The sequence below is a fragment of the Ochotona curzoniae genome, unplaced genomic scaffold (genome assembly GCF_017591425.1).
Source record: "Ochotona curzoniae isolate NIBS_2020 unplaced genomic scaffold, NIBS_Ocur_1.0 contig_66, whole genome shotgun sequence".
NCBI lineage: Eukaryota > Metazoa > Chordata > Mammalia > Lagomorpha > Ochotonidae > Ochotona > Ochotona curzoniae.
This window is the reverse complement of record NW_024466512.1, coordinates 19,371,205-19,395,000: the sequence shown is the minus strand read 5'-3', so window position 1 is coordinate 19,395,000 and position 23,796 is coordinate 19,371,205. Positions and strand designations below refer to the sequence as shown.

General features: G+C 39.1%; 1 protein-coding gene across 1 annotated transcript in view; it reads left to right on the top strand.

Annotated features, from left to right (window-relative positions):
• CFAP58 (cilia and flagella associated protein 58) overlaps positions 1–23,796 on the top strand; it is a 115,129-nt gene that overhangs the window by 77,198 nt on the left and 14,135 nt on the right. The window contains exons 16-19 of the mRNA XM_040992500.1: positions 9,935–10,054; positions 12,237–12,370; positions 16,793–16,892; positions 21,161–21,219. Coding sequence (XP_040848434.1) covers positions 9,935–10,054; positions 12,237–12,370; positions 16,793–16,892; positions 21,161–21,219 — 413 coding nt within the window. The remainder of the gene's footprint in view (positions 1–9,934; positions 10,055–12,236; positions 12,371–16,792; positions 16,893–21,160; positions 21,220–23,796) is intronic.

The following is a 23,796-nucleotide window of genomic DNA, read 5'->3' as shown; positions in this document are numbered from 1 at the left end:
TTCAAAATTTATATGTGATTGCAAATCAACAAGAAAGAAATAAGTCTGTAGAGAAAGACTAAACCAATGTGTACAAGCAGACATTCTCAGAAAGCACAAGTGGTGAATCGACTTGAAAATAATGTTCAATCTTATTTTATAAGGAAGGAAATGACTACACTGAGGCATCATTTTACAGTTCAGTAGGGACAAAGTAAAGATGTCCATATTAGTTTTCTGTTGTTTGATTGCAAATTACCACAAAGTTAGTGTTTTAAAACAATACATATTGTCCATAAATTTAGTGGTTTAGGAATTTGAATATGTCTTAACCGAGTTTTTTTGCTTAGGATTGCCTGACAATATTAAGCAAGAATGCAGACCAATGGAAATTTTTCTAAAACACTTGGAAAATAATTGTACAAGAAATGGTAAAGTTGACAGTTTATGTATTTGTAAGATGTATCAATTCTACTCATAGATCTGTATCTAGAAACAATTTGTACTGCTGAGCGTGGGAAGACACACAAGAATATTCGTAGTAACATTATTCATATGAACAAAACTCTGAAAATCATCCAGGTACTCATTGATAGGAGACTGGATAAATTGTGAAATCCTCACTCAGTGGAGAATCAAGGCAACCACATGAACAGAAATGAAGAGAAACCATAAGATTTATGGCTCAGCACATCTTAGAGCAATCGTATTGAGGAAAACAAGTGAGCCAAAGGAAATTAAATACATCCAGATATATTTTTATATAGTAAATACTATATATAGCAAAGACTAGATAGGTGACTTAGCTATATGAAAACAGTCTAGGGAGTGATGGTAGCAGGTTTCAGAATGGTGCTCACCCAGGATGATGGTAGCAGTTGCGTGGGCATAGGGAGGAGTGGGGAAGGGATCGTGGTCTTGTGGTTTCTTGGTCTTGTTAATGTTCTGTTTCATTAGTTGGGACATGAAGTCAAAATAAGTCATCATAAGCATTTATTTTATTGCTACACTTTATAGCTATAAATGCTGCCTGTAGTCTTTACATGATTGTTATATAACAAAAGTTTAAGAGAACATTATGTCAAAAAAGTCAGACATGTGAAGGAAGTCAGTTTATTGTAGTATTGTCAGTTATTAGAAAACTCCAATTATTTTAATTGATGTTCATTGATTTTTCTAATAGTATGTTATTGAAATTTAAACAAATCTTGTGAAGAAAGCTTTGTGCATGTTAGATGAATGGTTCAAGGAAAAAAATCCTCATTAAAATAGTTTTCTTGATTTATTATGAAATTGGACACTTTCAATTTATTTCGGTTTTTGAGAAGCAGTTTGCTTTCCTTATGCTATCTCTGGTATAGTGGAGGGCTGGGCCAAAGCCACATGTTAGAAACTCAATCCAGGTCTGCTATGTGGGTGACAGGAACCTAATGACTTGAGCCTTCTCAGCTGTCTGCCAAGATCTGTATTATCAGGAATTATCAGGATTATCAGAGTAAGGAGCTAGAACTAGGACTTAAATTAAGCACTCAGTTGTGGGATATGGGCATCTTAACTGGCAAGCCAAATACCTGCCACTACTTCAGTTTTCAAAAAAGTTTATATTTTCTTTTATCCTTTGAAATGTTTACCATCTCCTTTCACTGACTCATGATAAGGACATTGCTCCAGTTTACATTCCTTGCTCTTTTTGCCAAAAGATGCAAACCACAATTCCATTGTGTATTTAAATGGCTCTGATCACCATGAATGGGGGGAAAAAGCCAATTAAGTTAAAAATATCATAGGAATACAGTTTCATCAGGGGCAGTAATTTACCTCTACATCTCCAGTTCTCTGATTCTTACTAATGAATCTTTGAAATCCATGATTCTCCTGTCCTGATCTGACTCTAACCATCCAGTTTAAAAGACTGATATCCAAACCTTTGTAGCTAGTAAAAGTAAAAAAGAAGAGGGAAAGTATTTATCCGTAAGATACACAACAAAAGCTGTCATCAATAACTATCAAACAAATTCCTTTTCAGATTCATTTTAGAAATGTTCTTTTGTGTAAAAAGTTTTTTTTATTATTAATATAGAGTACAGATTTCATGTCTTTCACCAGTATAATTCTAAGAAGATATTGGTTACCAATCTTAAAAGTTCTTCCGCAGTCGTGGTGTTGTTTGTGTGTACAGAGGCTATTGATTTTTGAGTGTTCTGTTGTATTTTTATTTTTAAAAAAGGTTTATTTATTTATTATCTTATTGGAAAGTCAGATTTACAAAGAGAAGGAGAGAGAAAGATCTTCCATCTGCTGGTTCACTCCCCAAGTGGCTCTAACAGCCAGCAGAGCCGATCTGAAGCCAGGAGCCATTCAGGAGCTTCTTCTGGGTGTCCTACATGGATGCAGGGTCCCAAGGCTTTGGGTCATCCTCTACTGCTTTCCCAGGTTACAAGCAGGGAGCTGAATGGAAAGTGGAGCATCTGGGACATGAACCAGCCCCATATGGGATCCCAGTGCATGCAAGGTGAGGACTTTAGTCACTAGGCTATGGTGCCAGGCCCTGAGTCTTGCTTTTATATCCAGTAGTCTCTTAGGCGGGGGGGAGTCTTGTGGTCCCCATAATTTGACTTCCCTATTTCTATTTTGTATCTCCTTTATTTCCTTTTTTTTTTTTTGCCTAATGTCTCTGGCTAAAGCTTCTAGAACTACACTGAATAGCAATGATGAAAGTGGGCATCTTTGTCTGGTTTGGGATCTTAGTAGAAATGTCTCCAACTTTTCCTCATTCTGATTGGTGCTGGCTATGTATTTGTCAAATATTGCCATGACTGTGTTGAGGAATGTCCCTTCTATAGTCATTTGCTTAAGACTTTTATCATGAAGGATTGTTGTATTTTAGCAAATGCTTTTTTTGCATCTATAATCTTACAACTTTTAGTTTTTCAATTTGTTAATGTGATGTATCATATTTTTTGATTTGTGTAGGTTGAACCATCCCTGCATACCAGGGATACTAAACCATCATAGAGTTGGGCATCATTTACAGGTGACTTTTACCTGTTAAAATTGTCCTTTGATATTAATGATTCTGGTCTATACATGTAAATATTGTGACTGCTACTGATACTCCCACCAAGATATATCTGAGAAAGTTCCCTGTGAATGGCCCAACAAATAGATATCCCTGTTTGAACCTATTTGCCTGCTACCTGCTCTTCCTTGTACCTCTCTTAAGACATGGCATTACTCTGCCTTATTTCATAATAACTTAATTCTTTGTTTTTCCCTTTAGTTGATAATAAACTTCTTGAAGTTTTGGGCCTTCTTATTTCTGTATAAACCTGGCACAATCATTTGCATAGAACTAGTGCTAACTAAATACTAGTTGACTTGACTCCCTCAGGACCTATTTTATTAATAATTTTAAAAAATGTCAACAACATTAGTATTTAATATGAGCAGATTTCTCACATACGTTAAATTGCAAGGCAAGGTGCATAGATGAGGCAAGCAAATTGTCTTGGCGACAAATTTCAGGTTAGCTGAGGAAATTGTATGCTTTATACAGATTTTCACAAACATATATTTTCATTTGAGAAATAAGGTCACTTGCAAGAAGATCCTCAAGAAATTTTGCTTGTGTCAGAGAATCCTAGAAACACTTTTTCTGTTGTTACAAAAAATGGTGAAGGTTAGTTCATGCAAATTTCTCACATGCCTCATAAAACTCTTAATCATCTATAGCTGAGGCTGTGAACCACTGTGTAACCTACTAGTGTTTCCGCTCATGGGAAACGTGGCAGTGTAATTCTGTTTCATCCCCAATTCCAGCATCTCCCACTCTCTCCAGGGGGCTTTACCACTTCATGACATCATAAACAAGATGGGTCCAGAGTTCAGTTGCGCTGACATTTTCTTATAAAGCCAATAAACAAGAAAACCCCAGGGTATTAGCCATTATTTTTCCTTTTCTAAAGCTAGAGAGAAATGTAATATGTTTACAGACTTTGTAATTTATATTCCCACTAATGAAAGCAGGTATTTCCAGATAAATTAGACAGTGTTCTGGGGTTATTTTTATTTAGAGAGGAAAGTAATTTTGGTTAAAACTTCAAGTCTGGCTTTAGTCTTTTGTTAAGAATTATGGATGGAGTTGGGAAGACAGAAAAAAGGCCAAAGCAAGTGGAGAGACAAAAATATATTTTAAAAATTCTAGGGGAGTTATAAATGCAATTAGAATTTCTGTGCATAATGAAGCTATTTAAAAAGTCAATACATCCCCCCCCCATATTGCTACAATAGTACAGTCCTTCATAAGGAGTCATGATTCCATCAGTCTGTTATTTAATCTGTTGGGGTTGGGGTGGGAACTTGGAGGGGCAGAAATCTCAATCTCTACAAGCTTGTATCATAAAATTTAAAAATTCAAGATAAATTTAGCAAAAAAGTCAGCACATTATTTACTTGAAATGTGTAGTGTGAGTTATACTTGCATGTTCACATAGATATGTATATGCACATAGAAGCAGTGTTTTCAGAGCTAATTAGAGTGCAGTTGCAAATGTTACAAGTCAAAAGAACGAAACCCCTTGAACTATCAGAAAACTTTAGTAAACATTTTACTAAGACATCAGTGTGATGCCAGAAGTGACTTCTTAGTTATATGCCATATGCACAAGGAAAATGTTAGCTTAAGGCTATGAAGCTTATAGTACCTGCTGTTGGGGTGAATTATATAAACCCTAATAGCTGAAAGGTGTTATTCAATGCTCTACTTCAAGTAAAAGTTCTCAGTGCAGATATATTTGCGCCTTAAGTGATGTTTGCTACTGAAATATATTGGACACAACTTGTTGTCAGTCTAATTTCAGCCAACAAGATTATTAGATGTTTAGAATGAGCAGAATACAAAAGCAGGTAGAATGTATTTGCATCTGTTTTTCTCTCTCCATCCATCCACCTTCCATTCATTCATCCACGTTTTGACCTTAAAGACTCATCACTCAGTTGGAGAGGAAGAATAGGTCCATAAAGAGTAAATACTGTAGGAGGTGACACAGATGGTGTCAGTTGACATTTTGAATAACTTTTTTGTATACTCTGTGAAGTCTGGTCATGGGACTTTGTAAACTCAGTCTTATCTTGAATCCATCCATTGGTTGAGGTGACAGTGAAGATGAGGTGATGGATGTCTCCTTTGAATCTCTGGTACACCAGTTTCTGTGTGGGTGACTTGTGCTCTGATGGGCATGTGTAAGTATGTGTCTGTGGTCAGCAGGATGTTGCCTATTTGCCATGCATCTGCTAGCACAGAGGGTGAGGCAAGTATTCCCGCTTTCACAAAAGCAAACTGGTGACTCCAGGGTGGGCGGAATTGATGCACTGGCCTTTCCTCAAACACAGATTCAAATGAACACAGAGTAAATTAGTTTCTCTCAGTCAGTTATTGTCAGTGATGGCATGGGGAGTAGGCAGGCTCAGGAAGGAGGTGTGCTGAGGTGCGTGCTGAATGTGAAGTACCTTCTACTTTCAGCTAGGGAGGCAAAGCGAAAAACTAAACATAGACAGTCAGTGATTGATGAAAGCCTGCTGGGAAAAAGAGTTCTAGGAGCAACTCAGTGTTTTCCTCTGAACTGTACCCAGAATAGAACCGACCCTTATTTGCATAGACTGTTCAGAATGTAGGCTTTTAATTTAGTGTCAGATAAAATCCAAATATCTGGAGTCGGAGTGATGCTGCATCTGCAGTTTCCAACTGGGGCTCAGGCTGTCATCAAATCATGACAGCATTATTCGAAGCTAATATCATAATTAATTTCTTACCACTCTGCTCAGTCGATATTGACAATGAGATGTGCTGGTATCCAGAATAACGTGGAAGAAACTCTTGCAGCAAAAGAATCCATAATAATACCTGACAGTTTTTCCAGCTGTAAGAACAGGATATCTAGGAAGAGAATATCATTTCAAGGATGTAGTTAGCATGGTTAGTGCTCTCAAGACATGCCCAGAAGAAGGCCAGTCTCTCAGTATTAATAATCTAGCTGTGTTCTGGCATAGCAAGGTAAAGAAAGAGACATTCTACAAAGTAATATTGATGGGCATTATGAACATGCTCTGAATAAGTAAGACATGCTAACCTGAAGATGCAATCTTCTGTTGGTGGGGAAGTAATAAACTCTTTATGATGTCCTTATGATGTTTCGTTGACATATGGCGCCTCTAACCAAGTGACAAATTAATTGTCTGGGTTTAACGAGAAATGGATGTGGCTTAATGAAGAAGGACAGGATATGTATTATAAGGCAGCTGGTTCTGCCACTGCTGGCTTATGGAGACAATATACATTGGGCAGCTAATGAGTCTCTGTTGCATAAGATAGATTCTCTTTATAATAGAATTGCATGCTTTGTCTCTAAATGGTGTTATTATACACACCATTGCACAATGTTTGAAGAGCTTGGTTGGCCCTTGTGGACGGTTAGAAGAGAAATAACTTGGAAGACAATCGTACTCAAGACCTTCAATCCATCAAACACTCCATATTTATCTAAATTTCTAGCACGTTTCCCCAAAATACAAATCTGTATGATACACATGATGGGAATGTTAATGCTGGCTACGCTTCACTTAGGTTTTTATCGTTTCAGGGTTTGCACTTTAGACCAAAAATCATGATTGTGGAAGCCTGGTGATATAATTTAACTCCTCTCCCCTAATCCTGTTGCCTCTATTCTTTGTGCATCTCATACTCTTTGTGCCTGAGTCCCTGAAGCTGCATTTGATACTCCTTGTGCCCAAAATTCATAAACACACAGACATCACTTGTCCTGGCTTATTTAACTTCCAGAACTTTTTGACTTTGAGTACTCAGACTGTTTTAATGGTAATGCATTCATTTTCTTCACTTTTCTCCACATTTGTGGGCCCTCGTTGTTCAATTTCTCAGTTATTCTTTAGAATAAATCCATTTCAATTCATTTTACAGCCTGGGGAAAATAACTGGAAGTGATAGAAGAAGACAGGATAAATGGCAACGTCGTTCACCATGTCAGTGAATTGTGCTTCCCATTAGAGGACGTGGGTAGGCTTGTTCAGGTGGTAGAGATCAGGAGGAGAGAGTCAAGGCATGCTCTTACTGTTAATATCCTTTATCCTAGCTTTTAAAATATTATTTATTTATTTGAAAATCAGTATTACAGCGAGTAAGTGAGCAAGAGATGGAGAGACAAAAAAATTTTTTCCCAACTGCTCATTCATCCCCTAAATGGCCACAACAGCCTGGGATTGGGCCATACCAAACCAGAATTCAGGAGCTTCTTTTCAGATCTCCCACATAGGTGTGGGGACCCAAGCATTTGGCCTATCCTCTGCTATTTTTCCAGGCATGTTAGATGGGAACTAGTTTAGAGGTAGAGCAGCTGGGATACAAACCCTTGCTCAAATGGGATGCTGGCACAGCAGACTGCTATTTAGCGCACTAGGCCACAATGCCTGCTCCCTCCCTAGCTTTGAATTCAATTTTACCTCTGTCTTAATTCTTATATTATGCTTATTAAATGTGTTCAGGAGTTTTGTAGTCCAATTTGGTTCAGATTTTTTCAGTGTGATAACAGGTCTTCAAGCCTCACAGGAAGTGTTGCATGGGAAAAAGTAATTCTTGGGGCTATCCTAATCAGATTCTTAGGTCATACCATTGATTCCTGTTGACCTTGGGATTCTTACCTATGAGATGGCAATATTTGCTTCTCCAGAACTTTTTACCCTGTATCTCTCTCCTCCTTCCCTAACAAGAGTAATCGAAAAGAACAGCACCTATGTCACATTTCCATGCTCTTGGTGTAAGGTGGTCTTTTCAGTTTAAGACATTATTATATCTCAGACCAGACTGCTTCCTCTTCATCACTGTGTTACTTTTCAAGTTGATCCCTACTCTGCTGTAGAGAAAGGTGAGTTGAAAGAAATGGACAGAACAGTTTCTGTGGGCTTCTCCACATATGTATTACCCTCTTCAAATTGAATCTTGAAGCCTGTCAGAGTGTTATTTCTCCAACAGCACAGGCGTTAAGTGGCTATAGAAAATAAACTCACCTCCTGAAATCCCTCTCATTGCTTGCTACATCCATTTACTGTCAAGATTATGTTGTATAGTATGACAGGAGGTGTTGTACAGCAAAGGAAAATCATCACTTTGTAATTCTATTTGTTCAGGCTTTTGGGTTTCTTTGTCATTTCTGGAATTATTTTTCTTAAGTGGGGAGCATTACTTTTCCATGTGTTTCTCCAGGTACTCATCCCATCTCACTCATGTGTAAGCTGCACACACTCCTCTGTAAGCGGAGATGTGTTATTTGTAATAAAGTTTCTATAATTTGACTAGGTGAAAGGAAGAATCTAAAACAAATGCCAACCATGACTAGTTAATGAATTTTCCTTTACAGATTTTTAAAAATGACTTTTTATGTTCTCTAATAAAAATAAATTATTTCCTGACAAGGCTAAGAATTCTTAGCTTCAGGTAAAATTTAGTTTCCTTTTTGCTGGCTGTTTCATCAAATGAGAGGGCTTATATTCATCCTTTTTTAAAACGTAATTTGCACAAGGAAATAAATATATAGAGAGATGAAGTAGACACCCAGTCTTTATCAGTGTTGGCACAAAGTATTGCACTTTAGAGACAGGGATATCTATAGTCTAGGTACACAGAGATAAATCTTTGCCTGTGGGTAGGATCTTTAGTTTAAGGATATGAGAAGACATTATAAGCAATTAGATGCTAGGATACAAGTGGAAATGCAAGTTATAGGATTTACTTTGCTTTGGATCCCTAGGGACTTCTCTACAAATTTATATATTACTGTTTCCCTGGATTTCCACCAGTTCTCTTAACTCACTTTCAGATCTCTTCCCCTGTCGTCATATGTCTTAGAAGACTCATTTTCTTCACTTTCTTCTGATTTCTTTTGCTGCTTGCCAGCTTCTATGACTTAGCTCACTGAAGCTGTCCTGATAGCCTAGTTTTTTCTTACCCCATTTGATGTCCCTGATCACTGCACTCATTCCTGCCCTTTCAAGTGCTTGCCTTTTCTTTATATCCTTATTCTCCCAAACATCTAGTTGTCCCAGCTCAAATTGCCCTTTGCTTCCTCACACTGAGCCCCCATTTTCAGCTCCTCTTCTGGATGATCCACAGGGCCTCAGGTTTAGGGTGACCGGCCCTCCCCATCCCTAGCACCTGCTCCTCTTTGAGCCTCTCCCATCTATCAGCATGACTCCTCCCTCTCTTCCCCCATCATTGCCCACATTAGACATCTTTGGCTCCTGATTCTGCCTCAGTGATGCCTTCCCCTCTCCCTGCCTTCCTCCTCAAGTGCCCTAGGTCTAACTTTTTCATCTCTTCCTTGTTCTAGGGCTTTAGGTGATTCTCTCTCTCTCTTTCTCTCTCAGTCTCTCTCTCTCCACTACTGCCAGTCGGTCCTCTAAACACAGACCTAGGAATGGCTCACTCCCAGCTCCCAACTGCCTATTGGAGATGATCCCATACCACAGCCTCTGTGACACATACATTCTAATTTCAGCCTAAGAGTCTGGCCTTACCTCTATACCTCTCTTCTTGCTTCCTGTGTTTCTGCTGGGCTGGACTCACTATGTCCATGTCCTATCATTGGAGTTTGGTCTGCAAAGCTCTTCTCTCTCTTTCCTTGGAGGAAACTCCTACGCTTTGTTGAGATCTCCATCACTGAACTTATCTCACACAGTCATATTCAGGGGAGAGGGACTTTCTCCCACTCATTTGTCTTGAGCAGGGGTCACATCCCTGCTCAGGGTTGGTTGGATGGGTGGTTGAGTGAATTCACAAATGAATGTGATGAGGTTGAAGTTAAACTCTCCTGGCCATGCTACTGAAGGCATTTTCCTTGCTTGGACTAGGCTATTGATCTCTGCTCCTGGGTTTTCTGTCCACCAGGAAAAGGAGAAACTGTATGTGGAACTAAAGCATATCTTGGCTCGGCAGCCTGGCCCAGAGGCCGCAGAACAGCTGCACATCTACCGGCACACGCTGCGGGAGAAGACCAAGCAGTTGAAAGTAAGTGGTGGCTTCTGCTCTCTCCTGTCCCAAAGGAGACCACACTTCGGTGCAATGTACTGGACAATTCTGCTGCCTTAAGCTGCTTTCCTAAATATTGCTCTCCAACCAGGTTAGCCTCCTTGGCACTTTGCTGTCAGAGGAATAAGCTGCAGCTCCAAGCTACGCTTCTCTCAGTAGACTTTTAGGCACCAAAGTTCCCCATGGTTAGAAAGGGGCAGGAGAACACATGAGGAAAGCATTGGCGAGAGGCTGATGGCAATAACATGGACATTTTGGGGATAAGATTTATGTGCAGGATTTCAAGATGCTCAGAGGATGTGGGTGGTAGAGAGGAACAGAGGAGATCTTTGAGCTCCCTGCCCCAGTGGAAGCAGAACACTGCCTAAACCGGTGTCTGCCAATCCGTTCCAGCTGAGATAAATGTACAGTCATCTCAAGCTACACACGCTCCAGTCCCCAGGGCTTGCCTCATGACCACATGTCAAATAAATGGCCAAGGAAGGGAAATAAGATCTTGCAAGAGTTTTGTAAGTTTAATACCCTTGTAAGTGATGTAAGAGCTTCAGTTGGGAAGATGGAGTGTTTTACTATTGTGTATAAAAAGTTTTCTCCAAAATTCTGTGTTCACTCTTTGTGCTTTGAACATTACCTCAGCAAATATTATATATTCTTGGCATGCATGGAAAGTTTTACACATGCATTTGACTACAAAATGCAGTACATGCCAGCTGAACTCTGGCATTTCCCTAGTCAATGAGAATAGCCATCACTGCCCCTCTCTTGCATAGCACTAACCCTTTTGAAAATGGGACATTGAAAAATCATATTCTTTGACTCCAGAGGAAATCTAATTAGAAAATTAATTTCCAACTTATCATTCTGAATGTTCATTTCATAGGAGAATCCTGAGATATAATTTGGGTTTTGCATAGACATAATCTTTTGATTAGTTTTCGCTCCCTTAGACAGTTGAATATTTCAAACAGAGGATTATTTTCTTGTTTTCAGGGATAGGAACTGAAGAGAAAACACATGTCTGCCTTAACCACACTTAACACTGGGCTGCTTTAATCGGTGCTCACAGGGGCCATTTATTTCTTTGACTTGAGGAAACTCAGATATTTTTCCTGGATTGAAATGTGAGACTTAAAGGAAGAGGGTCCAAGGTGGATGGCACTGAGTGTGCTCCCAGTTGGTCTTCAATGTCTGGGTGAAATTCCACTTAAACCCATTGTCTGAAAACAGGGTTTTTGTTCTTATTTAGACAGTTTCCCCCCAATATGAAAATCACATTCTTTAGCTATAATCACATACTCAGAATTATTTCCACAGCAATTAAAAGAGTTTGGAAGCAGATGAATGCTCAAAAGGCGAAGGTCTCTTTTTATGCAGATCTTCACAATGGAGAGCAAAAGGAAACAATGAACCAGGGCTATTGCAAGCCCCTTAGAACCAAAGGCTTCCTTGGCTCCTGTCCTTGGGTTGGATGGGGAGCATTCCCTGATATTGGCAAGCTTTATGTCTGATTTGCATAAGAAAATTCCTACTCTTATCCAGCCTGAGACCAAGAGCCTGGGAGAGTGGGAGCCTCAGGCTCTCCTGTGCGTATGTTACAGCTGCCTGCTTCTTCCCTGGAAGATGCCCAGGGCTGGGATAAAGAGTGAATCCATGAATAGTCTCAAAGAACACAACAAGAAAGTGATAGACGTTTAGCAGAACAACAACCTTGGCAAACACATCAATTGGAATGTCTGGTTAGTGGTGGCAGCAGGCTGTTTTCAGAATCATTTTTACCAAAATCCTCAGATGAATTCCACCTCTCGTGATGTTTTTCTTGAATGCTCTTTTTTTTTTTAAGGAAAAAAGGGGGGTGTTGAAAACAATTTGAGATGGTGTGTCTGGGAGTTTTCTTGGCTTTACTCAAAATATCTCTGGAAACACTTGACCATGTTCATCTGTTTGAGTGTTTCCTGAGAGAGTTCTTCTTTAGGTCATACTTGGTTATAAGCCCACATCCCTTCTTTAGCCAGGAAGCATGCAATGAATTGCCCAAGCTGGGCATAGTTTTGCACTCCAGGCCCCACGAACGTAAATAATAGCAGACTGAAAAAGATCTTTTGGGAAAGTATATTGTCTCGCTGCACATCTTTTGTTAGCACTGCCTTATTTTCCTCGCTAGGTTTTGTCTTCAGAATTGAATATGTATGAATCACAGAGCCAAGAATATAAGTACGAGATTGAGAAACTTACCAATGAACTCATGAATTTAAAGAAGAAGTATCTTGCTCAGAAACGGAAAGAGCTCATTCAAAAGTAAGACTTGGTCACATATTCTGACTTGCATATGCCTCTTACTTGCTCATGAGAAAATTGGATGAGCAGTTGGAGCATGGCAGTTTTCACAATGGTAAACTGAGTTACTAAGTGAGCAACAGATAGCCTGCCAGGTCACTAACTGGGTTTGAATCAGAGTGGGAGCCCATGTGTCATCTGACATTGAGGTACTCTTTAGGATACTAACAGGATCTCAGTGCTTGATAAGCATTGCCCCCAACAGCTGTCCTCATGAGTTGAAAATAGCCATGCGGTAACTATGTTTGCAAATTTGGATCAAGATTGGCCTTTCCAGGCTGAAGCATGTTCACACTGAGAACTCTGCAAGGGAGCCAGGGCTGAGTATGATTGTGCTCTATCAAGGTAGCTGTGCCCCAGGAATTATGCACAGACACCCGTGTTTTAGATACATTATCCCAGAACCATCTTTTATGTCTTGTGCCTGACTTCATGGCATCTGTGTGAAGGGTTGACAGGAGCTATCAGTATCCTGCGAGACGGTGACGTACACAGCAGGTTAACATTTGCAGTCTCAGGGTGTTGTCATATTGAAAAGCAAAAAGTGTGTTCACTTGGTGGGGGGTAAGGAGGCTGGAACGAATCAGCAGTTTTAAAACTTGGCTTGGTTGTGTGGTGGTGCCAAAACCATCTAGTTCTTTGTGCAGTGACTCACATCATAGATTGGAAGTCATTTCTGGTATTTCATCCACTCGGCCATCTCAGGGTTGGTAAACTATGACTTGAGTGTATCTGCTCATGATTCCTTGTGGCAAACAGCAGCATAAAGTAACTGGATGCAAATTCACTTGTCAGGAAAAATTTACCCTTCTTATAAATCAGAATATTCCCCTGTTCCACACTTAGAGAGATTCTCTTCTCGGTAGAGTAAAATATCACTCTAATTTAGGTAAGTCTATGTTAATGTGAACATCTAGCAACTGACTCAAAGTCATCAGTGAGATTTATCAAACATGCAGGTTGCCAGATGTCTGAAATTCAGGTGGCTCTGGATGGACCTTACAACTCTAATTTTTGTTAAATTTCTTTTTAATTGTTTGAGAGGCAAGAGAAAAAGAGCAAGAGAAAGCATACACTCCCATTTGCTGTTTCATGCCCCCAAAGAGGCCAAAGCTCTAAGTAGGATGCTGTAGTCAGGCTCTAGGCCTTGAGCCCTACGATTTCTTTTAAGATTTATTTGTTTTTATGGGAAAGTTAGATATAAAGAGAGGAGAAGAGACAGAGAGGAAGATCTTCCATCTGTTGATTCACTCCCGAAGCAGCTGCAATGGCCGGAGCTCAGCTGATCCGAAGCCAGGGTCCCAAGGCTTTGGGCTGTACTCCTCTGCTTTCCCAGGCCGCAAACAGGGAGCTGGATGGGAAGTGGAGCTGCTGGGATTAGAACCGGTAACCATATGGGATCCTGGCACATTCAAGGTGAGGATTTAAGCCACTAGGCTATGGCACTGGGCCCAAGCCCTAGTATTCTGATGTGGGATGCAGACATCTTACCTGCTAGACCAGGTACCTACCTCAGAAATCTATGGTTTAACAACTCTCTTGGCTGATTTTCATGTACATTAAAATTTGATAAAAAGTATTGTTAATGGTGTGAATTAAATGACTATTGGAATAAAAGCACTGTATGTGAGGTCCTCAAGCTGTTGATCATACTTGTTTACCAGTAATATGAGTTGAGCTTGTCACTTCCCCTTTCAGAAATACACATTTAGTTTCAAAGTAAAATTTTTTATTTTAGAATGGTTTAAAAAAATTTTTTTTTTACCAATATAGTTTTACAAGATTACTTGTACCTACTACTGTCAGTTTATAACTATTAGCAAAGCATAATTTATGCTTTTTAAAAAAGATTCACTTTAGTTTTTTTGGGAAAGTATATTTACAGAAAGGAAGACAGAGAAGAAAAGATCTTCTACTTACTGGTTCACTTCCCAAATGGTACGACGGTGGGAGATGAACTGAACAGAATCTGGGAGCCAGGAGCTTCCGATGGGCCTGCTACCTGGATGCTGCGTCCCAAGGACTTAGACCACCCTCTGCTACTTTCTCAGGCCAGAAGCAGGGAGGTGATGGAAAGTGCAACAGCCAGGATACAAATCTGATGCCCACATGGGATGCTGGTGCCAAGGCAGAGGCTTAGCTCAATATGCCGTGGTGCCAGCCACAATAATTTACATTTTTTAAAGATAAAAGTATAAGTAGAATTTCTAATGTCTTCTTCACCTTCAGCAGATCAGATTATACATCTAGAGGTGTTTGCTTGTTTGTTTTTCATTTTGAGACCAGTGGTATAATTTTCACAGCTCTAAACAGCTAGATTGGCTAAATAGTTAATCATCTTTCTGGAGCTGGTTGACTTTCTTGATTTGGCTATGGATTTGGCTCAATCTTCTTGGAACTCCTGGACAACACCATAGCTTTGTGAACACACAGAGTGTGAGGAGCTGCTGTTCTGTTGGTTAAACCCTTCTCTGTGGCCTCCACTAGCACTAGCACTGTGCTGCCCTGGCCACATGCCACTTGTGACTGTTCAAATTTAAACGAATTTCAATTAAATTCTACTTAGAAATTCAGCTCCCCAATTGTGCTAGCACATTTTAGTTGTATATTGGTCACACACAGAGAACTTTTTCAGTATCATAGCATTGAGTCCTCTTGGGTTGCACTGCAATATAGCCATTTTGGGGGGTGAACCAGCAGATGGAAGACCTCTGCAGCTCTTCCTCTCTCTGTGTTGGTCTTTCTTTCAAATAAATAAGTAATCCAAACATTAAACAGCTTCAGTTTAGATTACCAGCTTCAGTTTTACCCAGCCTCCTTTTGTTCTTAAATGCTCCTTACTTGCAGCCATTTTGACCTGGTTAGTCTTTTGTTGGTTCCATTTAATTAAGGATCTGTAAACTGGTAGAGAGATGAGTTCACAAGAGAACTGCAAAAAAAGATGCAGAGGCTCAAGGAAAATAAGCAGAGGCAAGAGCAAAAATGCTGAGGTATTAAGGGATGGAAGGAAGAAGGCTGTGGGGAGTCACTATAATGGTCTATAAATATATTAGGAAGATAATGTAAAGGATACAGTATTCCCATTAGTCAGCTTAGCCCAAGCCAGAAGCATTAAGCTGAAATTCCTTCAGAAGGCGAATTTTGGGTTATTTAAGGTGAGAGGGCTGAGGAAGGGAGAGCTCTGCCTGCCTTGTAGCAGTCCAGAGCCGGAGGAGTTGCCAAAGTGTGGAAGCAGCCCTGTTTGCTGATTCACTCAGGGATGAAGCTTCTGTCTTATTTATGGGGACAATTTCTCACATAATGAAATCAATTCTGCTAAGAGACAGCTGAGTTGGTTAACCAGTTCTCTACAGATTCTTTGCAAGTAGAATAATTTGGAATGCTTTCTGTGGATGTTCTTGTGAAACAGCCACTCCTATCATTTGGAATATTTTAGCCTCCTTTGTCTTCCTAAAACACTCGTTCCTCGTGCTTTAGTCCACACAAGCACTCTGCCTGCCCCTGCCTCCTCCCCCTTATTTGCCAGTCTTGGTTGGTCTAGAGTTTGTAGCACCTGTCAGCTTCTTTTCCAAAGGGCAAAATTCATTCCCTAGGGTAAATAATTCATTGTAGTTTAATCTGATTGGTTTTGGCCTCAGTAGTTTGCTTAGTTTTTAATTGTATAAAAGGAATTCTTCAGGTATTTTCTATAGAATCCTTAATTATACTATAGTACCCTATGTAAAACTAAGTTCTGTTGGAAACCTTAATGTCCTCATTTATGTGTGTTCGTTTGAAAGGGAATCTATATAGAAAATATGTTACAGATTTTAGGGTAGAATTCTCTTTATTTGTTGCCACAAATGCTATCTTATTTACTTCTACTAGTTTTTCTTGTATTTTAAACAATTTATAGTAATGACTGCAACTTACTAAGAGTCACAAGATTTGCCTATTATCCGTGTTTAAATGTGATGAAGATACCTCATGTGTAATAAATGTTTATAAGTTTCCACCCAAAGTTGGAAATGTGAAATTTATACATGATAAAATGAGTCATTGTAATTGAGCTAAGAGAGATTCTTTTGACTGACCTTGGGAATTAAGCAAATGTTTTTGAAAACAGAAAGATGATTATAGGTTGGAAGCTCAGTGTCTGAGCTATAATGAGGTCTTCTGATCATGTTTAGATCAGCATCAGGAGAACACGTGTTTAATTGTACCCCTGGTCCTATTTATTATTAATGGACACCTAATTAGATTTTAACAATCAGCTTGTTAAAGACTAGATGCTACAGTCAAAGTAGTTTGCAGTAACTCACTCACCCTAGCGACTTAGTGAACATCAGACTTAGAAGAGGCAAAGGATGCTAAGGTTGCTAACTGTCACCTCCTTTCTTACAGAAACAGAGACAGGATACACGCAGACAACACCTTCTCACTGGCCAAACCACCTGGCCCTCGCTTCACAGGGGGTGGATTTCCTCTCGACAAGTTTTCCAAGGTGAAATCTTAACTTGCAGCTGCTGGCTGAGTTTGGTTCAGCCGTTCATGAACTTGCTTTGGAACATTTTGGAGCAATCTCATAATTCTTTGGATCACAAATATCTAGGAAAATCAGGTGTTCAGATTCCAGGATGGAAAGAAATGCCAAACTACCATAGATGTGAACCTGTAAGAGAGATGATGTTTTACCCTGTCCACATGGATATCAATGGAGTGTAATTCTATTCATTAAGGCTGACCCATTGCATGAAGAAAATCTTCTATTTTCATTAAGTTGATTGATTTGAAAAGCACCAGTTCCAGACACTCCTTATGCATTTTAATTTGTCTATTATAGACATTGGTGAACTTGAAGATATCATCTTTAAATAATATTTTTTGAAATGCAATTCATTCCCTCACACTTTATTAATAATAATCTGTTTTAATTATTCTTCATTAACAAGTCATTGCATATGATGAGAAAGAAGGATGAACTCTCAAGTATTTTTTAATAAAATGTTATGAGAATAATTTCTATGTGGAATTTATATTTTAGGCCACAGGTAGGAAAATCCATCCCAAAGAAACATGAATACTTTATCATAAAAAATAAAAAAGGAATTTTTATAGAGATGCTTATCTTTGATACAGAATGTAATTAAAGTTTAAAAACTATGGTGAGAAATGTTTGAGAATTTGAGTGAGAGGAACCGTGGCAGTAAAATGTGTGGTTTGGGGTTGCAGCTTTCAAAAGATCCTCCTTTCTAAGACCTCATCCTTAACACGAGGTTAGGGAGTGCAAGGTTGGGCTCCCAGGCTGCCAGCCAGCCGTTTCAACCATGAAATCCATAATGTCTCCTTTTTGTTAAAGCCACAAGCATTTCAGCATTGGTACACTCTCTCCTCCTTAAAAGTTATCCGTTCGATAGTATTGTCTGAGGACTCTCTGGCCATCATTCTCACAATAACTTGACCTCTGTAGCTTTACAAGTTGTTGAGGAGTAAGTAGCTCAGAGATATACGAGAAGAATGGAAGTGAGTCACCAGAACATGCCCTTTGTGTAAAGATGTGAAGAGTCTCACGGTGGAGAGCACGAGTGTGGCTGACCCATTGTGTCTGTGCAGACTATAGAGGGATGTGTGACTGCAGTGGGCTGCTCTGGCCATCCCGTGGTACTCTTGAGTTGGCCATGTTCCAGTCTCCTCTTTGAGTAAGGGTTCTTCAGAAGTAGACCAAAGACAGTAACAGCCATGAACGTGATTTGTTAGGAAGTAATGTCAAGAAAACTATAAGAGGTGGGGGAGTGAGACAGTGAAGGGAAGGAGGCCAAGAAACATTGCAATACAAACATGATGGGACATTTTGGCTGCATCTTCCAGGGAAGCTTGAAAACCGTGTCATCACATCTGAGAACTGGGGGAGCTGGCCTGTTTACATCCCATGCTGGAAGCTGTTGGCCTGGGTCAGCTCTAGAGGGCTCCTTCAGGTTTTTCCATCAAGCCTAGGGACAAAGAGAATGCAGGTGTGACCATTAGGAGTGAAGTGGTTAAGGAACCGGGTGGGGGGGGGGGGTCGGGAAGTATTGTTCTCTGCTCCAGTGAGACAGTTTCCAGAGACGGAAATTCACCTCTTGTGTAGCAGGTGAGGTATGATTATCAGCTCTTCAGGCATGGTGGATGAAAAGGTACCCTAAAGTATTTACCAGGAGCACTTTAAAGAATCACAGGGAGTCTCATCCATCTTGGGAAATCATTCATAATATCCTAATCCAGAGGGAGTCATGTTGATTTAGACAAAAAAACTTGGGCAAGTTGTGGTACGTCTATAACAGCAGGGGTTTTCCCCATCCACTTAGAGATGTTTTGCAGTATAACCAATGGCCAATTTTATTCCATGTCCTTGGATGGCTTCATAAGAGGTTCACCTCTCTAAGGGAATGAAGTCTGTGGCTGTTGACCAATTTGATCAGGTCTCTGGAGACATGCTAGGTTTAAATCCTGGCTTATCTTGATGCTGGGTTGCTTTGAGGTTAAGATGAGTTCATGTATGCAGCTTAGAACAACATCAGACACATAGTAATTATTCACTAAGTATACCTTGAGGTATCATTATTACATAAGAGATGCTTAATATTTTTAAAGCAGAGAAGGAAAGTTGTACACGATACCTATCAACTGTAAAAGTGAGTTCAATCCTCGTTAAGAGGGTGGATCACATGGAAATGTCTGGATGAAGCTGTAATCCCATAATGTGATTTTCTAAATTATCTAAGTGTCTTCTAGAAATGCTGCATTGTATGCCTGACGATGTCTGTGCATTTTGCTTGTGGTTGTGATGTGGGGATAAGCTGACCTTCACCTGTGGAAGCCAGAGCTCTCAGCATTCCTACACTTACTGGAAAGAAAGGGGTGCTGCCCCCTTCCTGTTTCTCTCGGGTTGGCCTCTGCTGATGACGGAAGAGGCTGTGGAAGCCCACCCAGTGGCTCTTGTGGACACGCGGCACCTACATCCAAACGGAAGAGCAGTGAATTCAGGCTGGAACAGGTGGGAGACACTGTCATTTCCTCTCACCCCCTTCAGTTACTGACCGCTCAGGTATTGTAAGCAACAACTCTTCAGGTTCAGGTGTTGCCACTGCGGACTCAGCCCCAAAATGAGCTGCTACAAACACTGAGATTTGCAAATCATTAGAGAGAACTGTGAACTTGCATTGGGCTGAGGTGGTTTTTTGGTTTTGTTTTGTTTTGTTTTTAAGGTTTATTTATTTTCATCGGAAAGGCAGATATACAGAGAGGAGGAGAGATAGAGAGGAAGACCTCTGTCTGATGATTCACTCCCCAAGTGCCTGCAACGGCCGGAGCTGAGACGATCCGTAGCGAGAAGCCAGGAACTTCATCCGGGTCTCCTGCAAGGGTGCAGGGTCCCAAGGCTTTGGGCCATCCTATACCGCTTTTCCAGGCCATAAGTAGGGAGCTGAATAGGAAGTGGGGCTACCAGGATTAGAACTGGTGCCCTTATTGGGATCCTGGCACATGCAAGGTGAGGACTTCAGCCACTAGGCTACTGCACTGGGTCCCTGGGATGGTTTTTTAAATCACAAATTTGAGCTGCATTGTGAAGCAGCATGAAGAGATTGTATATAGCATAATATCACCCTGGTGGTTTCAGAGTTTTACAAAGGCATCCTGTTGCTGCTGAACTGTCCGTGGATTGTCAGCTGGGCTGGTGGAAGCTGGTATGGCTTCTCTGTTAACACAGAGAGATGTGATCAAGGAAACTTCTGGTCATTATTTACTGATCACAGCTTCGCAGGGACTGCTCTTAGAGCCAGGCTCTCATTGTGCTTGCCTCTGAAGAATTGCTCAGAGCAAAGGTTTGTTGCTGTGATAAGCTGAGTTGATGGTAGCAGTGCTAGGGAGAGGTGGCAGCAATTCTCTGTGTTACAGGCTGCAATTTTGCTATAAAAATGTATCCAGGGTTGATTATTCGATTCCTAGACTTGCTCAGCAGATTTCCAAGTTTGACCGAAGGCTTGATACCCATAGTAAAATGTTAGATAACAGATTTTAAGCCAAATGACGCTACAGATCTTGGACATTGGAGGAAAGGTACTATTTCTTAAACATAAGCAATTACATGGAGATTTAGCTAAGATGGGAGCAAAGGAGGGGATTTTAAAATATTAATATAGCAAAATAATTTAAAAATGTATTGCACTATTTTCTTTGCAGTAGATGGAAAATATAGCATTATCCATTTTTAACTTCTAATTCAATGCTGTTTTAGTACACCATTTCTCATATCCATTATTTAAAAGATCCATTAGGGTTTTGAAATCCATTAGAATTTTCTAACAGTATGAAATGTGATATCAACAAAGTGCCATTTTTCTTTCATTATAATTAAAATAGATTTTTTTAAACGTTAAAGTACCCAATTGTTATAGAAAATTCAGATAAACAAGAGAACAAAAGACATGAAGGGACCGCAGCAGTCATTGATGCCCATTGTTCTCGGGAAATAACCCTGGCCCCATTCACACACCTGGGCTGTTCTGATTGCTTGCGCCCACCATTTGTTCTCACAGGTCAGTGTTTATCTTTCCAATTGTTATGCATTTTGAGTTATCCTTTTTGAAATATTGTTTCACACTTTCAAATGTATGTTTCTGTACCATTAAAATAAGTATACATATATATTTTGAGATGTAATTTATACTTCAAATGATACATTGTAAGTGATAAGATTGGTTAAGGGTTTTTTTTTCTTTTTCTTTTTGACAGATGCACGTGGCTGAACAAGTGGCACCCTACAGTCTAGCAAAATGCCTTAATGCCCTTTGGTAAGTCAATATCCCTCTTTCCACATTCAGCCCAGGCAACAATGGATCTGTTTTCCATCAATATAGATTCATTTTATCTTGAAATTCATTATAAATGGAATCATATATTTTGTTCTTTTTGTGCGTGTTTTTTTCATGTTTTATGGAGTTTATAGAGATTCATTTGTATTGTATGCTTTAGTAATTCATTTCTATTGCAGCAATATTCTATTACATGGAATTAACACAATGTGTTACATGTTGGTGGGAATTCAAATTATTTCCAGTTTTCAGCTATTATGGAATAAATTGCTATGACCATTCACGTGCAAGCACTTACATAGACATTCACAATCCTTTCCCTTGGATAAATACCAAGGAATAGAATTGTTGGATTGAAGAGTAAATATAGGTTTAACTTGATAAACAAACCTGCCAAGCTGTTTCCTGATTGTACAATTTGACAATAATTTGGTGGCCTCAGCCTTTCCACACTCTTGTCAGTATTTAATTGTCAGTGCTTTTATTTTTACCCATTCTATTGCATCTCTAGATGATTAATAACGCTAAGCATCTTTTCATATTAATTTGGCCATTTGTAAGTATAATTTTACAAATAATCTCCAAGTTTTTAAGCTTTTTTTTTTGTAAGTTCCTTATTAGGTTGTGTAGAAGCTCTTTGTATACTGTGGACACAAACCTTTGTCAGATGTATGCCTTGTCAATATTTTTGTTCAAGTAAATATTTTTCTCAATCTCTGACTTACCTGTTTCTTAACAGTGTGTTTTTAAGAGCAGACCTTTTGAATGTTGACAAGGTATCTTTAATTGTCATACATAGCTTCTCCTCGTCTGTCCTAGGTCGTTTTTTGCCTATTTTAAGACTAATCTTAGGTTTGAATTTTTGTAGTTTTATGATAGTTTCAGCATTTACTTTTATATTTATGATCGTTTTAGAGTTAATTTGATGTGCAGAGGATGTTAGAGATTCATTTACATTTTTAAATTGAAAATATTGAGATATAGATTTTTATCGACTGTAGTCACCCTGCTGTGCAATGGCATGAACACTTTGTCTTTTTTGATAACTCCTGGTTCTCCTCCTGCTCTTCACCGCCATCCTCCAGCAGTGACAATTATTCTGCTCTGTAGAGAGGTTCACTTTTTTCCCTGTATGGATGATCTAGTTGTTCAGTATCATTTGCTGAAGAGACTGTGGTTTTCCTGGTGAACTACTTTTGAAACTTTGTAGAAAGTCAGCCAGCTACCATATTTTAATATTTATCTTTGTAACTTTTTTGTGATGTGGTGTGTTTTCTCTTTGTCTTAAAAGCAATAGCTTCATGGGTATACAATTTCCAACTTGGTCTTTCTTCTGCAGCATTTTATTTTTGGTTATGCTGCATTTTTGGCTATACACACAGTTCAGAATTGGCATGTCAGCTTATACTGCGAAGCCTTTTAGGAATTTGGGAGTCGTTTCGAATCTGTAGATCAGTTGAGACAGAACTGGTATTACCAATGTTGAGGATTTCATTCTAGAACCATGACATATATCCTCCTCTACTTAGATATTTTAAAATTTTGGCAACTTTCTACAGTTTTCAGTGTACAGATGATATACATAGATCTTGTTAAATTAGCATAGGTCATACAGTAGCATCATTTTCTTCAAGAAGGTTCTCGATTTTCTTTTTCATTTCTTCAGCGACACATTAATCATTCAGTAGCATGTTATTTAACTTTATGGTGTTGTTAATTTCTTTTTTCTCCCTGGTGTTGATTTTGTTTTGTGGCTTTTCATCTGAGGGGATGTATAATAGCTGTGTAATGGAGACTGTCATATCTAGTAACATGTCATTTAACTTCACGGCATTGTAAATTTCTATTTTTCTTCCTATTGTTGATTTGGTATTGTGACTTTTCACTTAAGGGATATACAGTAACTGTGAAATGGAGACTAACATATCCAGATGTGAGGATACAATGTAGTATGCATCTCTACTTTCAAAGATGGACTTACAATGAAACTGTTTACTATATCTTGGCAATAGGATGCTGGACTCTCTGCCATTGTCCATGCCCGCAATGATGGACGTATGATTGTGTGTGAAGAACTATACTTTGGTAATGATATAGAGGAACTAGGTAGAGGAGGGAAGTTGGGGAGGGAATAAGGGGATCTGAGGAGCCTATGGAACTATATCATAAAATGATAATAATAATAAAAATAGTAAAAAATTAGTACCTAAACATTTTTTTTAGTTTTTGATATTATCATAAATTACATTTCACATTTTATTTTTGGTTAGTGAATAGAAATACAATTGATATTTGAATTTTCATATCCCATGACATTAATAAATTCGGGTTTTACTTCTACTGTTGTGTTGATTCCTAAGGATTTTCTATGAACATTATCATATTTTATATAAAGACAACGTTTGCTTCTAATCAGTATGTTTCTTATTGCTGTTTGTTTCTTTGTTTATAATTACCTTATTTGTACCAGCCAGGGAAAAATATGAAATCTTCCATCATGAAATAAAATATTTGCTATAGGATTTCCATTGATGCTTTTTGTTGAGTTGAGAAATC